At 34.5% G+C, this 16,316-nt stretch overlaps 4 protein-coding genes and 3 non-coding genes across 8 annotated transcripts; 6 read left to right on the forward strand and 1 right to left on the reverse strand.

Moving 5' to 3' along the window:
• Positions 1,094–2,199, reverse strand: LOC104735603. Its single transcript, XM_010455426.1, has 2 exons — positions 2,051–2,199; positions 1,094–1,434 (listed from the first exon to the last, which is right to left on the reverse strand). Exons 1-2 carry the CDS (start codon positions 2,161–2,163, stop codon positions 1,248–1,250), a joined length of 300 nt encoding a protein of 99 aa, XP_010453728.1. The 5' UTR covers positions 2,164–2,199; the 3' UTR covers positions 1,094–1,247.
• Positions 2,284–2,357, forward strand: TRNAI-AAU. Its single transcript has one exon. It is a non-coding gene; the product is annotated as a tRNA-Ile (tRNA).
• Positions 2,424–2,497, forward strand: TRNAI-AAU. Its single transcript has one exon. It is a non-coding gene; the product is annotated as a tRNA-Ile (tRNA).
• On the forward strand, positions 2,634–6,216 carry LOC104735604 (probable tRNA (guanine(26)-N(2))-dimethyltransferase 1). The gene is made up of 12 exons (XM_010455427.2): positions 2,634–2,977; positions 3,334–3,615; positions 3,730–3,817; positions 3,926–4,047; positions 4,163–4,302; positions 4,388–4,460; positions 4,581–4,669; positions 4,745–4,850; positions 4,941–5,153; positions 5,243–5,437; positions 5,524–5,601; positions 5,694–6,216. Exons 1-12 carry the CDS (start codon positions 2,882–2,884, stop codon positions 5,979–5,981), a joined length of 1,770 nt encoding a protein of 589 aa, XP_010453729.1. The 5' UTR covers positions 2,634–2,881; the 3' UTR covers positions 5,982–6,216.
• On the forward strand, positions 6,402–6,473 carry TRNAD-GUC. The gene has a single exon. It is a non-coding gene; the product is annotated as a tRNA-Asp (tRNA).
• On the forward strand, positions 6,656–8,205 carry LOC104735606 (E3 ubiquitin-protein ligase RING1-like). Of its 2 annotated transcripts, XM_010455429.1 has the most exons (2): positions 6,894–6,974; positions 7,133–8,205. In XM_010455429.1, exons 1-2 carry the CDS (start codon positions 6,916–6,918, stop codon positions 7,770–7,772), a joined length of 699 nt encoding a protein of 232 aa, XP_010453731.1. In that variant the 5' UTR covers positions 6,894–6,915; the 3' UTR covers positions 7,773–8,205. The 2 variants fall into 2 exon arrangements, with proteins under 2 accessions (XP_010453730.1, XP_010453731.1); XM_010455428.2 differs by having other exon boundaries at positions 6,656–8,004.
• LOC104735607 (basic leucine zipper 43-like) lies at positions 14,343–15,288 on the forward strand. The gene has a single exon (XM_010455430.2). The coding sequence runs from the start codon at positions 14,505–14,507 to the stop codon at positions 15,057–15,059; it is 555 nt and encodes a 184-aa protein (XP_010453732.1). The 5' UTR covers positions 14,343–14,504; the 3' UTR covers positions 15,060–15,288.

Genomic DNA, 16,316 nt, shown 5'->3' on the forward strand with positions numbered 1-16,316 from the left:
ATCATGATCATCCATTAAATAAAAAGTAAACGCATCTTTAAGATTGTATATGTATTCCACATATATTTTTGGATGGCATCAATATAAATGGACTCATATATGGTTTTGTTCAATTAGGAAATTAAATTCACGTCTCACGCCACTAATTATAAAAGTAGAATAAAAAACTTTTTCTTTTTTTTTTTTTTTTTTCAGAGAGAATCTATACAAGCAAATAAAGCCTTCAGGTGACATGGGTAGTCCGTACGGATTTTACAGAGCGTAAAGACGTTGCAAAGTTAAAAGAAAAAAAAAAAATCATAACAGTAAAGTGTTACTATTACAACAAGATGGGGGGTGTGGTCTGAGGGACACGTGTCGATGTATAATTGAGTTAGACTTTTGTCGGAAACGTGTTCGCTGAGCCGAAGCCTCCTTTTTAACAGTGACTTGTCTTACGTTATTTAGTTTTACATTTATACCCTTCTACTTTTCTTTAAATATGACAACATCGTTCATACTTTTTTAAAAAATGTGTTACCAAATCATGCTTTCAATTCTTAAAAGCCAAATATTGTGAAGGTTATTTTGTATTAGTATTTATCAAATATGTGGCCTTAATATGTAGCTAATATAGTTGGATGACATATGATATATGTGATATCTCTATTTGACAAAAAAAAATAATAATAATCTGATATCTCTCTACACTTCTTGTTGGTGAATTATGTTTAGCAGAAATGCCACAATATTTTAAAATGCCACAATATAGCAGTTATTTTTCAGCAAATTAAACTTTATTTATTTTGAGAATAGAACCAATTCACTAACCATCAATAATGGTTGATATCTTCTTCTTTTTTCAAATGAGGGAAAACAAAGAAAAAACGAAGTAACTTGATTTAAGTTAGACAAAATTTCTTGAAAGATGTGTGTTTGCACCAAATTGTGGTATAACAACTCCCAAAAAACCACCTAATGTTGCTTACGGAATGAAAGGACTAGAAGAACTTCTGGTTACTAAGTGGATTTCTCCGGTTTCAAAGACGAACAAGACCCGGTAAACGTTAACCATATCAAGAATCTACCAGTATCCGGTTTTGCAAATCAAGAATTCGAATAAGAGACTTGTCAAACGGATAAAGCAATGCTTCAACGTTACAGATGGAGTGATGGACCCGATTACATTTATCATAATATAGGTCAAGAAGATGAAACAAGTAGTTTTAGTATTGAGTCAATCTCTATAATTATACCGAGAAAAATGGTCAAGATTTTGAGCATTCAGGACAAGGGAAACAACCTTTGGCTTGGCAATTATCGCACGCGACTGATCTTGTGTTTGATGAGTCACTGAATCCAAAGAATCCGCCTGATTTGAGCGTTCCTGTTCCCTTGCAGCGGCCACACGCTACGCTCTTAAGATCTCCACATTTTCGACACATGCCAAGAGATCTGCAAAAGTTGTGTTTAGAAACATACGATTGTAAGATATAAGATTCAAGAACAAGTCTAGTTTCATTTAGCCAAAGACACACAACATTGTAGAACATTTCTTGGAGACATCAGCGGCACAACACAGACTCTCCCATTACAAAGATCAGAATTTGAGAATCCATAACCATAATCAAGAATCTTAACATAGTGAGAAGACCTTCAGTAATAAACAACTGAATTCTTTGAAGACAGAACAAACGAATGTGAGAATCAAAAGATTGTCTAATGAGAACTAACTAAGAAGAAAGAAGTTTCTATTGGAGAGTGAAACTAAAAGCATACCCCATACTCTGGTTAGAATTTTAAACAACACATCACAACAAAAAACTCCCAAAGTCTTATCCTTTTCAGCAAATTAATCAAAACCCAATCAATCGGAAATCAAACAGCTTACTACAATTCTACGCAGCTACTATACAAATACAGTCATCATCATTGATTCATATAGGTCCATCCAAAATCCAAACATGTTCATAAAAAAATTGGATACTATATGAGATGGGTTTCCACTAAGAACATGAAAGATTGGGTTTTTGAGATGAATGAAACTTGTAAAAACGCTTTGTAACTTTACCTTCTCTGAGAAGCGGCGATGAAAGCATCAACTTTAGGAGCAGCGATGGTGGCACCAAGAAGCAGAGCTCCAACTGCTAAACCCGCAACTTCGTTTGATGTTAAGCTCTGCATCTTCGCTTCTTCCTCTTTCTCCTCTTCGCTGGTTCTTTAACTTCACGATAATGATTGTTATCCTGCTGCATTCACTGCTAACCGAATAAATATGTAGCGTATCAAATTACTAACACATGTGGCCTATTAGCTCAGCTGGTTAGAGCGTCGTGCTAATAACGCGAAGGTCACAGGTTCGATCCCTGTATAGGCCACTATTTTTGAGTTGGTGATGTATTTATAGTCAATTTAACTAACTGGGTGATGTAACTAGTATGATCGGCCTATTAGCTCAGTTGGTTAGAGCGTCGTGCTAATAACGCGAAGGTCACAGGTTCGATCCCTGTATAGGCCACTTTTTATTACCACATTATCTTTTTTTTTTCTTTCCTTCTCCTTCTTAATGTATATAATAATTTTCATTTTGACCCCGTTAGTTTTGATATCATATATTTCCATCCTAAAGTTAGATAATTGACAAAACTCTCCAATGGTTTGTAGGGTTTAAACTAGTTTACTCTGTACGGCCTCTCTCACCTTTCCTTCTCTCTGAAACTGCAACAGAGGAGAAGCGATAGGGTTTATTCAAGCTTCACTCAAGCAAGTCGATAAGTTTCGACATCTTCATTCACAAATCTATAGATTCCAGCTTTGCGATTTGCCTTCCGGGTTACAGATTCGTGTTGGTAGTTCAATTTGTGATTTCTTTTCCCCTGAAGAGAAGAATCTGAGATCAGCAATGGAAACAGATCTGAATGACTATACTATTATCAAGGAAGGAGAAGCTGAGGTCCTTATGCACAAGAAGAACCAAGTCTTCTTCAACAAAGCTCAGGTTCTCCTTTTTTTTGCCTTTCTTCTTGTTGCCATTGGATTTGAGTTGCTGCAAAGGTTCTTCCTTTTTGGTGATAATTGATTGAATTACCTAATTACATCAAGGGCAATCTTAAGATTGGATCAAGTATTAGTTTGGGGTGTTTTATATTTGTCTAAGATTTTAAATTGAGTGTTTTGTAATGCCTTTTCTTCTGGTGATTACCCGTTACTTGTTAATAGATTAGTGGTTGTGTTGTGTTAGTGAGAAACTTGATGAGATATGATCCCAAGTCTTTCTTAGCAATTGTGTTCTCGTGTGTGAATCCATATGGATATATGTGTGAGCTAAACTAATTGTTGTTGTTTTATGGTTAGGTTAACAACAGGGACATGTCCATTGCTGTGCTAAGGGCATTTATATCCAAACGCAAGCAAGAGCATGAGGCGATGTTATCGAAAAGAGCTCGATCATCTGGGAAAGTGCCTGAGAAGGATGTCTCTGAGACTTCCAAGGAAGAAACTCATACTGAAAACGGTGAGGATAATGGTAAAACCAATGGTGAACACAAAGTAACATCTCAGGATGGACCAAAGGAAGCTGCCAAGATCGCATATGAATCTGCACGAAGAGAACTCAAGCCACCAAGAGTGCTTGAGGTCTACCTTTCTTCTTTCCTCTATGACTGTTATAGTTGTACCCTTTTTTTCTTATATCGTTTTTTATAGTGCTTTTTTAGTAGATAACGTATTCTTGTGTTATACATTTTATAGGCCCTGTCAGCTTCAGGGTTAAGAGCTTTGAGGTATGCTCGCGAAGTTGAAGGAATTGGTCAAGTTGTAGCTTTGGATAATGACCCAGGTAATATTTTCATCCCAACTTTTTTGCTTGTGAAGTGGTTTACAAACACGAATATTCTTCTATCCTAACTTCCATGAATAATATAGTATCACCATTTTTCTATCATAGCATCGGTTGAAGCTTGCCAGAGAAACATAAAGTTCAATGGCTTGATGTCTACTTCAAAGGTGGAGTCACATCTTACTGATGCTCGTGTCCACATGCTTAGCCACCCAAAAGAATTTGATGTGGTATGCGTCCAATTTTTTGGAAAATTTTATACTCGTTTTTTCAAAATATTTGGACGTTTTTCATCTTATTGACTGCATGATTCTGATAACTAATTTGGTTAATTGATGTCTTTAGGTTGATCTTGATCCATATGGTGCTCCGTCTATTTTCCTTGATTCAGCTGTTCAATCAGTTGCTGATGGTGGGCTGCTAATGTGCACAGCAACTGACATGGCAGTGTTATGTGGGGCTAACGGCGAGGTTTGCTATTCCAAGTGAGATTTTCTCCCTTGATTACCTATTTCTGAAAACATATAAAACTTTAGCTTGTCTGAGTGTCTCTAATCTGTATATGGTTAGGTATGGTTCTTATCCACTGAAAGGGAAATATTGTCATGAGATGGCTTTGCGGATCCTCCTCGCCAGCATCGAGGTAATTTTCTTTGCTACTGGGAGGAATTAAATACCGTTAACTGTTTTTAAGATGCTCTATTCTTATTTCTTCTCTAAAAGCTTTCTTCGATTAACTTTGGTCATATTGTTGATTCGCAAGAGCCATGCAAATCGCTACAAGCGGTATATTGTTCCAGTTCTATCAGTCCAAATGGATTTCTACGTCCGTGTGTTTGTCCGCGTTTACACGTGAGTTATCCTTTCTTTTCAAACACTTCCTCTCAGCTAGAGGCAAAGTAAAGACTGAAGGTTTATGAAATGCAGTTCGGCGAGTGCAATGAAAAACACTCCACTAAAGCTCTCGTATGTCTATCAATGTATTGGTTGTGATTCCTTTCATCTTCAATCTGTTGGAAGATCTCTCCCTAAGGTTTCGTGTCTGTCTCTTTATGAAATGCAGTTTGCTAAGTTTCTGAAAGCTGCCTTTTTCTGATAATCCTCTTCTATAATTTTCTTACAGAATAACAGTGTGAGGTATCTACCAGGAGTTGGTCCTGTTGTTCCTCAGGATTGCACTCATTGTGGAAAGAAATATAACATGGGTGGACCAATATGGTCTGCTCCAATGCATGATCAAGAATGGGTGACTTCGATACTAAGTGGTGTTAAATCCATGAAAGGCAGATATCCTGCTTACGACCGAATTTGTGCTGTTCTTACCACAATCTCAGAGGTAAAACTTTCCTCCAAACTCTGCAAGTTTCAGTCTTTGATTTTGGGTCAATTTCTCTGAATCCCTATATTTGTTTTGCTTGTCTCCAGGAATTGCTAGATGTTCCACTGTTTTTGAGCCTTCATAGTCTCTCTGCAACGCTAAAGTGTACTTCACCATCAGCTGCTCTGTTTCGATCAGCAGTAATCAATGCAAACTACCGTGTCTCAGGGTCCCATGTGAACCCGCTTGGGATTAAAACTGATGCTCCAATGGAGGTTATCTGGGACATCATGCGGTGCTGGGTAAACCATCTTCGTTCCTTCAGTTAAAGTCCAAATATTTTTTCCCCCTCCGTAGTAATGAATGAACTCTGTTTCTTTGATTGTAGGTGAAAAATCATCCCATTAAGCCACAATCACCTGATCATCCCGGAAGTGTGATTCTATCTAAAGAACCATCTCATCAGGTCTTTTTTTTCAGTAGCCATTGTTGTAATGCTTTCTTTGAAACTATTTAAAGTTTCGAGGTTGAATCTTTACACTGTTTTATTTCGTACAGGCTGACTTTTCACGCCATGTTGGTTCGCTTAGCAAAGCACAGACGAAGAAAGTAGCTAGGTTTCTACCGAACCCAGAGAAGCATTGGGGTCCAAAGATAAGGGCTGGTCGTACAATCACAAGCAAACACGTCTCGCTTCTTGGTCATGAAGCAGTTAACGGTCATCTCAACGGCAATCACAAAGAAGAAGAAGACGAAGAAGAAGATCCTGAAGAAGATATTATTGAGGATGAGCCAGATCTGAAACGCCAAAAGACAGCAGCAGAGGATATTGCCTCAACATCATAGGGGAATATTGCCTCTGAAAGATTTTGTATGTGTCCTTTTTAAAAATAGAGCTTTTGGTATCAGAGTTGTGTTTTTGTTATATTCTAAGCATTTTTTTCAGACTTGCAACAAAGAATTTATAAGTTTATGGATTCTTAGATCTGTTAGCTACAACTGTATTTTTCAAAAACCTGGTAATATGTAACTGTTCATCACCAACAGGCTACATTTTATATGATTCAGCACTGTTTTATAATATCATCATTATCTCTAGTTTTTTTTTCTTCTTTGGCAAATATATGATAGATCCATAGATGAAAAACCAGAAATCAAATGTAAACTGATAAGGATTAAGGAGTATCATCATTACGGTAACTTTTAGGGTGCATGAAAACCGTGTAATAATATTTTATTATCAATAATAGAATGAAGGACAACGAAGTCGTTGTAGTATAGTGGTAAGTATTCCCGCCTGTCACGCGGGTGACCCGGGTTCGATCCCCGGCAACGGCGTATTTTTTTAAAATTTTCCTCTTTAAAAAAAAACTTTTCTAAAAATTGTAGTTAATTACGTGGCATAATCATAGGCCACGAGCGTAAATAACCTTATTAGATAACACCGTCATAATTATTAAATCTCTTAAAATGTGCATAGAGAGATACGAATCTTTTCGTCTTCCTTCTTCGACATTTTTTTTTTTTTTTTTTTTTTAATTTTCTCTCATTTTTTTTTTGACCTTTTCTCTTCTCATCTCTCATTCTCTGGTAAACTCAGCAATGTCATCGGCGAAACTTTTCGGTTGTGCTATTACCGTCGAAGCAGAGGAAGAAGGCGGAGGCGGCGATGGTGGAAGCTCAATCGCCGTGGAGGTTCCTCGATCTGTTATCCAAACGGATTGCAATCCATATTTCCATTTTCTGGATTCGAATTCCGACTCTGGATTAGCTTCTATGGATGACGCAAAACCTGAATTCATCGATTTCTTTCATCGAGAGTCGTACGAGGTCGATACGGTACGTGACTTTTGTATAGGTTCGACGAATCAGAGGGTAATCAATAGTACTAGTTTGGGTGGTGGTGGTGGTTTCGGTTTCAATATTTTTGAGGAGGATATAGAATTAGGTCTTGGAATCGGCTCACGTTCAGGTTCGGGTGATTCATTGGTTTATAGGGAGATCGATTCGGGTCGAGTCGAAGTTGTTGCTCCTGTTGAGTCTGACGAACCTATGGTGCTTGATGAAGAATTCGAATTGGAGAATTTGCACAACGCGATCGAGTGGGTTCAAGAACCTGTTCAACAACAAGTTACTCCACCAAGGGCTGATGATGATGATGGTGATGATGATGATGATAATGATGATGATGATGATGCTTGGCAGATGTGGAATGCCAACGTATTATTTCAAGATATGATGGATATGGATCATCTAGCTGTTAATTTTGAAGATGGTTATGGAGAGTACGATGCTGCTATTTTAGTGCAAATGTTTGATAACCAGGATGATGTCATCATGGGGAGTCCTCCCGCATCCAAAAGGGTGGTTGATGATCTTCCTGCTGTGGTGATTACCTCTGAACAGTTGAGCAACGGGAACACCATCGTTTGCGCCATATGCAAAGATGATATTGTGGTTGATGAGAAAGCTAAGAGGCTTCCTTGTAAGCATTACTATCATGGTGACTGTATAGTACCTTGGTTGGGGATAAGGAATACATGTCCGGTTTGTAGGTATGAGCTACCTACTGATGATCCTGACTATGAAAGGAATAGGAGATTGCAGAGACGTGGTAGCAACGGTTTGGCAAGGTAGTAGATGAAGTAATTGTGCTTTTGATCTTCGGTAAGGCCTCATTGGGAAATGATCCGTCTCTGGTTGATGTGATGTAGATATTGGTCATAGTTTAAAAGGAAGAATACATTTTGCAAGTTATTTTAGGTTTTTATTTATCTTTTTAGACTTTGCTGATAATTGCAGTCACAGTTTGTTTATCATAGAGGAATTGGTGATCTGACTTTGGTTATTTCTAACTTTGATTTTTTTTTTTTGCGATGTGATTTTGATGCCTTTTTAAGTACCAAATATTTTACCAGTGCAAGGTTATGAATCAATTAGAGATGTTGCGATAGGGTATAATCCAATTCCAATCCATCTACTACAGGTACAGTCATGTTGCCTCTGTGGCCAGTTTGTGGTTTACCTAGTACATTGTTAAAAAGAGAATGATGGATTTGGTCCGGTTTAACGTGGTCTTGTCAAGTTTTGGTCTTATATGGACCGTATTTAATTCAAAATGTGGGCTTTTTTTTTTCTTTTGGCTCAACTTCAACTTCATATTAACTAAATACTCAATTATACATTATCCTTTTCTACTACATTTTTAGCCCACAATGGCAACATAGAAAACAGCTTAGGAACATGATTCTCAAAAGAGAGTACTTCCTTTGCTACTCTATCGGCCACTCCGTTGCTTTCATGATATGCAAATACCACTTTCATCTTTTCAAATTGCTNCTGTATAGTACCTTGGTTGGGGATAAGGAATACATGTCCGGTTTGTAGGTATGAGCTACCTACTGATGATCCTGACTATGAAAGGAATAGGAGATTGCAGAGACGTGGTAGCAACGGTTTGGCAAGGTAGTAGATGAAGTAATTGTGCTTTTGATCTTCGGTAAGGCCTCATTGGGAAATGATCCGTCTCTGGTTGATGTGATGTAGATATTGGTCATAGTTTAAAAGGAAGAATACATTTTGCAAGTTATTTTAGGTTTTTATTTATCTTTTTAGACTTTGCTGATAATTGCAGTCACAGTTTGTTTATCATAGAGGAATTGGTGATCTGACTTTGGTTATTTCTAACTTTGATTTTTTTTTTTTGCGATGTGATTTTGATGCCTTTTTAAGTACCAAATATTTTACCAGTGCAAGGTTATGAATCAATTAGAGATGTTGCGATAGGGTATAATCCAATTCCAATCCATCTACTACAGGTACAGTCATGTTGCCTCTGTGGCCAGTTTGTGGTTTACCTAGTACATTGTTAAAAAGAGAATGATGGATTTGGTCCGGTTTAACGTGGTCTTGTCAAGTTTTGGTCTTATATGGACCGTATTTAATTCAAAATGTGGGCTTTTTTTTTTCTTTTGGCTCAACTTCAACTTCATATTAACTAAATACTCAATTATACATTATCCTTTTCTACTACATTTTTAGCCCACAATGGCAACATAGAAAACAGCTTAGGAACATGATTCTCAAAAGAGAGTACTTCCTTTGCTACTCTATCGGCCACTCCGTTGCTTTCATGATATGCAAATACCACTTTCATCTTTTCAAATTGCTGGGAGATATGCTGGATGTCGTAAATAATGGGGCCTAAATGTGGGCTTATTAGTCCACTATAACTCCTTATTTTTTTGTTTTTTATTGGCGGAAATCTAGATTTTAATGTTGAAGCTACATTACACTGAAAACTAGAAACTGAGAAACCCCTTGCCGTTGCGATGATTCAATGTTGTATCTTGTTGGATACTTGGATGTAGTAAGTTTTCTTTTTCTCTGGTTATAATCGATGGAACATCTACTAAAATTAACATATTTTTAATTTATTTTTTTATAACTTTTACATGTTTGTATATAACTATTTTTATAAGTAAATAATAAGTTGATAACATATACGATTTTGAATTTTTGATTGACGCGTTTTATAATAATGTGAGTTAACAACTTAAAAATGAAAGTATATATAAAGTTAATTAATTACTTCAAATATGAACCGAAAGCCCATTACGATTAAGATTGTTAAAAAAATGAAAACTAAGGTTCAAAGTCATTTTCACATGCCAGTGGCTGGCTCTTTTCTCTATAGTGACTTTACATTTCTAAAGAGCCAAACTTCAAACATTGAGTGTCGAATTTTATTTTTTAAACTTTTTTTATGGAAGTTGGAAAACTTTTTTTTTTCTGGCTCTTGGATACCTCTATTTGCTTATCCTCTCATATGCAATAATTATGCCTCTTGTCTCATTCCATGTATAATAATATTTCACACAGAAATATTTTTAAAACTATCTAAAATATATATAAGCTCCCTCTATGAAACCTTAGGCTTTTAATCATGTCATGCGTCAGTTGTTCACTTCAACCATAGATCTAGTTGCATAATCTATTTGGTATTTAACAAGTAGGTACTTCCATGTTCAGTCCGTAAATTTGGAAAATTTCTTGTTTTAAATCAGGTTCCTCTTTATGATGAATCAGACGGCATATATGGTGTAGAGTGTAGACATAATATTTCTATTAAAACACTCATTTAGACCTCGAACACGCAAAATATATATCTTTAAAAGACTAAACATTTGTGACGTTTTAAAGTTTATTTGTGTGGATCAGTTTCGAATAAACGGATTAAAGAAGTGAAAAAAAAAAAAAAAAAAAGATAAGCAACTTAATATAAAACGCATTGTATAGTTGGAGTGGGTGAATAACATCACATCAGAAATAAAATTCATCACACCATTTGAAATGTTTCATTTGATAATTATTACCTCAATCATTTTGGAATTGAAATTTGCGCTCGAGTCTTCAGTGACGTTCTCCCACTTTGTTTTCTTGTCTCTTTGGATTCTCTCTCTTTGTCCTCTTTATCTATTCTGCTTAAATTCACCATCTCCAATGTATATCTACTTTAGAATAGAATATTAAATTCGTGTAAAAAAGATAAAGGTGAAAATAAAGTAATAACGTTTTAACTCTAAAATAGATTGGAGTTGGAGATGTCAAGGAATTAAACTTTCTAGACCAAAATGTATATTAAATACTCTCAAGCAATAAACCAGACAAAATTATAAAGTTGAAAATATATATAACGTAAATCAAAACTCTGACTAATTAATCTCATGGGGGAAAAGTTGTGATTGTGTTATGTATTTAACTTTGCATGGCGAAATGTTGTTATCTTAGTTGGCCTTTCATATATATATGGTTTTGAATCTAAATGCATCTAAATAATTTTTTTAACAAAATATATAAAAATAACTAAATAAACAGAGGAAAGCACAATTAGAATTAGGCAATGACAAGTGGGTTATTTGAAAATATAAACCTTTCTGCAGGGAATAGTAAAATTAATAATAACATAATCATAATTGACTATATTATGATTAGGACTGACGATAGTTGTAAAAATTGGCAGTGATAGTGGAGGAAGACCTTAATGAAATTTACAGGTACCTCAGCATATATTTTTTGGCAAATTGGATAGAATCATTTGAAGGTACGAACGAAAAAAACCAAAGTATAAAATGGGTATGTAATTATATTTTTTTCATAAAAACAAAAGGTGTATAATTATAAAAAATTATCGTAAAAGGTGTGATGATACAAAAGACTTCGCTTTGGTGATTGGCTTATCCTTAATCCACCAATCAGCTGTACCATCATGACATCATCCATATTTCATTAAGAAAAAACAGTGTAACCACAAATTATTATGTTGATGATCTTTGGAGTTTACTTAACGAAAGAAGATCAATATATGGAACGTATAATTCTCATTAGAAGGGAGCATAATTAGATACTACAATATTCATACGAATTATATTAGAATACACAGCTACGAAAATTATATTTCTTATAACAAAAATGAAGATCTAAGGGAATTATTTGGTAAAGAACTGAAAATTCAAGGTAGGCCAATATCAGGTGGTAGTGTCATTGATGGGACCAAAACAATGAAACGTTCAAAAACACTTTTATAGTTTTATGATCGAGTGAAAAAATATTACTAAAAGAATATCCGAAAAGGAAACACTAAGGAAAAGCAAATTGGAAAAAAAGTTAGAAAATGATATAAAAAGAAGAAAAAAAAAGAAAACTTGAGGCTGTGGAAGAAGAACAAACCGTGCAAAGGACATGAGACTGAAATAAAGAAGAAATAGACTTTGTCTGAATTAATGATATGACTTGATGGTGTGTATTCGCCTTTCGTTTGACCAACACAGTCGCACTCTATTTTGCATCAACATGCAATTTTAAGTCATTCTGCCAAAATAAAGGCCAAGTCACTCAAATTCAGTAGGTGTTGTGAATTTCACATTATAAAATCATCTCAATTCATCAGAAGAAAATCTTTGAAATCAACTGAACTAAGTAAATGAATATTAGGTCTAGTATTTTAAAACTACACTACATATGTGGTTTCCTTAAATAGTAAGTTATTGCATCAGTAAAAAACCGAAATTAATTATTGAAAAACTTGAAAAAAACAAGCTCCATACTGTATAACTTTCAAGCAACACCCAAAAAGCCTACCTAAAGAAGACCAATATCAATATGCACAATTCTTTTTATATTAAATTGCCTTTTTACAAATGGATTATAATAAACCCATGCATGCCTAAGTTTTTGATTATAAATATTTTTTTTTGAATAATATAAATATATTTTTAAAGAAGGACGTTTCAATATTAGAATATAATGGCAAGAAAGAAGAGGGGACCAAATAAGATTTCTTCAATTATTAAATGGTTTACTTAAATATATCCATTAAGTCAGGAAATTTAAGAGAAAAATCAAAAACGAGTTCCTAAAATTTGATTCATTTTATAGAATTCAGACAATTTTACAAAGAAATTAATCAAATATGCAAAGTGGTTGTTGAGTCATCAGCTCCTCAAATGTATTATAGCCTATTAGCCTTTGCCTTAGCCTTTGTAATGAACATCATAAAACGACAAGTTAAGCCCGCCTAACATATCTTGCTTTCCTAGCTTATGCAAGTAAGGAGTTTGTTTGGTTTGGTTTTTGTTAGTGCTGGTCTTTGACCATATTTTTCTATGTATAATAAAAGACGAGTTGGATGTAATAATTAAGGTTTTGTTATTTTGTATCAACATGATCTTCTTTATACAACTTGATCAAATATGACTGGATACATACCACTTGGAACGAAAATATAAAGAAAAATTGATCATGTAAATTTGATCCGAGTTCAGAGTCTTTTTATATATATCTTGTGGTTAAAGGATGAATCGTGTAAAATTGAATGATCAGAGTTCGAGTCTTTTTTATTGCAATTATGAATGATCACTGTAACAGTTTTAAATGACAAGAATATTAATTCAGCTATATATATCTCTTTAAGATTAGTATATGATTTCACGTGAACAATTTCGGGTTGATTGGTTAATTAAGAGACCATGCACAATCGAGGATTTATGTTGGGTTTCACATAATGTATGTTGAAACTTCAGCATGCCATGTTTGTGTGTGAGCATATAAAGTTATAAACGTTTTGTCAATAAGTAATTTTTTTATCACTTATTTTTTTTGAACGTTATTAATTTCTTTAATTTAACCAGATAAAATTTATCGTACAGAGGACACCACATTTTCAAATATTTTAGCTAGGACCTCTACAAATCTACGCAGAAAACAATATAATAACTGATTAATGAAGATAAGCAAATCTTAAAGCTCCAACTCCAAGAGATAACCTTCTTATTTTTCTCTAGAAAAAGAAGAAGAGATATTGGCGAGTAAGTTTTGTGTAGATGTTAGTATCACAGAAAGAATATATATACTTTATAAATTGACTTATTTGGCATCATCCCAACTTTATGTATTGGCTAACAAAAGCATTGTTTCCAAACTAAAATAATTTTGAAACCCCACAACTAGAAACTACAAACTTTCTCTCTGATGTAAGCACATAACATTGATCGAAAGCTTGATTTTATCCACAACATATATGTATGGTATCCAAGTCCTCATTATCATCATATATAATGTATGGGCATGCATGATATATAGAAACAATTTTCAGTTCAATCATGCATTAACATCATGATCATGTTATTAAGTATGTAATTAACATGTATTTAGATACCACTAAATGGCCATGGCGCCCTCTCCTAGCTAGACTCACCTGCACCGGACACAAGATGACAATATTTGGTTATATATATTAAACTAACTATATATATGATGATATGTAGCACCTCCATGTTGTTCATCATATATGGACGTTCATATATAATATAACTTATGCAAATATACTACTCCATGCATGCAAGTCATGGTTATTATACGAGGCATGTATAATGCGTTCCCTTGTCTCATTCTCGTGCATGAACCAATTGAATAAATAATATGTCAATGGGGACTTCTAGTACAACCTGTTTATCGATCTCATTAATGGTTTCTTACCACAAATTAATATATTAGTCATCGTAGTTTTATGTAGCAACCTGTTATAAACTAGAAACAAAATAAGTAAAATTCACTTCGATATGTAATCTCAATAATTGTTAAAAATAAAAGGCATGCCCATGGCCGGTGTCTTCGATCGACATAATCTAAATAATTTTTTCAAAAGCAAAGCCCTCTCTTAAGCATGTGTCACGAAAGCCACCAATTTGCAAAAAAGGTGTGGTCCACTTGTATGCCTTTCTCAGCTGTATAAACCCTCCTTCTCATCCAATCTCCACCATTAACTCATCAACCTCTTTGAGCTAGGCTCTAAAGAAAGAGAAATTGACCATGCAGCCAAATTATGATAGCTTAAGTCTTACCAACATGCAACAACAAGACTACTTCCACTTAAACAACTACTACAACGACTTAACCCCAGCTTCAACCAATAACAATCTCAATCTGCTCCAATACCCTCAGATTCAAGAGCTCAACCTACAATCTCCGGCAAGCAACAACTCCACGACTTCCGACGACGCAACAGAAGGAATCTTCGTCATCAACGAGAGAAAGCAAAGACGTATGGTATCTAACAGAGAGTCAGCAAGAAGGTCAAGAATGAGAAAGCAAAGACACTTAGACGAGCTTCTCTCACAGGTTGCTTGGCTTCGAAGCGAGAACCACCAGCTTTTAGAAAAGCTAAACAAAGTATCGGACAGCAATGATCATGTTATTCAAGAGAACTTGAATCTTAAAGAGGAGAACTCGGAGCTTCGTCAAGTGATCACATCCATGAAGAAGCTTGGAGGAGACACCCATGAGAAATATTCTTCTTCTTCCATGGATGAAGACTTGATCTCTTCTACTACAGATGATCCAAGAACTCATCATCATCCATCATGAGTCCACGTCGGTTCTGATCAAGAAGAACATTACTTTTAATTTAAGTTAATCCATATATGCCTCTAATATATTCCATCTATTTTCTTCCTTTGGTATCACTTTTTAACGGGTTTAACTACGTTACCAAAGTTTGGGGGTTTTATTTCGTAATGTTCGTCAGATTTCTCTTCTATTCTGTTTTATTGTTATCAACAGAAAAGAAGATAATTAAAAAAGATCATGATGGATATTTTGTTCTTCCATTTGAAGATGATGATGATAAAATTTCTAAATATAATCTTAAAGCTGTAAACAAAGGAATTATAAATAAATTTTTGAAAAGAAGAATAATATACATCAGAGAAAGAAAAGAAGACAAACAACTACCACCGACCCTGCTCACCCAATTTGATCAGTAGCCAACTTTTACAGTTTACTATATATATTTGAATAAAAATTATACCTTTCAAAAGGGTCTTGAATTGTGATAATAATGTTGCATTTTTCGTGAAAGATATATAGTTCGAGAGGATGGCCTTTCTAAAAGACGTAGAGATATCTATGAAATCAAGCTTAATTAATTATCTCTGATGATTTACATATCAACAGTTTTTAAAATTATTATTTACGTATATCTCGTAGATATTTTATGCATGGTGCTAATAAAATTATCCGTCGTAAATTCGTTAAATAGAACAGTTTTCTCACTTTTCTGATGAAAAATACGGCAGAATTTCTTTTTTAATTTCGCTCATCGTAAATAATGATGAGATTATCATTTGTTATAGGCGACACTTTAGATTAAAGAATAATTGGGCCTTATATATATGATGATAGGCCTGGCCCATTATTATTTGGCAATACGAGAGAGAGAGAGAGAGAGACGGACGACCTCATATCATGGTTACTTTGGTTAGTAGATAGAATCTGGAGTTTTCTAGTAATCATCATCTCAATTCTCAACTCTTGGAATTCAATTCTGGGATTAATTTGGATTTAGTTGGGCGAAAAAAAAAATGTGAAATTCAAATCTATTGTATTGAGTTTCGCACTATCCAAAATTCAATCGATGGAATCATCAAGTTTCGCATTTTTTTTTGTTTTCCCTCAAATTTAATCAAAGTAATCCCAAATCTATATCTATCGTGACGGAATGAAAAAAGAGGAAGTTGCTTTAATCCAAAATCTAGCCACTTTTGTATAAATGTTAGTTAGGGTTTATATTTTTGATAAGTGTTTTGTTTGTTTGATTCCGTTTTTTTGTTTTTTTTTTTTTTT

Source organism: Camelina sativa, chromosome 13 (genome assembly GCF_000633955.1).
Source record: "Camelina sativa cultivar DH55 chromosome 13, Cs, whole genome shotgun sequence".
NCBI classification, from domain to species: domain Eukaryota; kingdom Viridiplantae; phylum Streptophyta; class Magnoliopsida; order Brassicales; family Brassicaceae; genus Camelina; species Camelina sativa.

Coding starts and splice junctions, on each gene's coding strand:
- LOC104735606 (XM_010455428.2), top strand. CDS start 6,738: ATGTCATCGGCGAAACTTTTCGGTTGTGCTATTACCGTCGAAGCAGAG.
- LOC104735607 (XM_010455430.2), top strand. CDS start 14,505: ATGCAGCCAAATTATGATAGCTTAAGTCTTACCAACATGCAACAACAA.
- LOC104735604 (XM_010455427.2), top strand. CDS start 2,882: ATGGAAACAGATCTGAATGACTATACTATTATCAAGGAAGGAGAAGCT. Junction 4,461..4,580: donor TCCTCCTCGCCAGCATCGAG/GTAATTTTCTTT, acceptor TTGATTCGCAAG/AGCCATGCAAATCGCTACAA. Junction 4,851..4,940: donor TTGGAAGATCTCTCCCTAAG/GTTTCGTGTCTG, acceptor ATTTTCTTACAG/AATAACAGTGTGAGGTATCT.
- LOC104735603 (XM_010455426.1), bottom strand. CDS start 2,163: ATGCAGAGCTTAACATCAAACGAAGTTGCGGGTTTAGCAGTTGGAGCT. Junction 1,435..2,050: donor ATCGCCGCTTCTCAGAGAAG/GTAAAGTTACAA, acceptor CAACTTTTGCAG/ATCTCTTGGCATGTGTCGAA.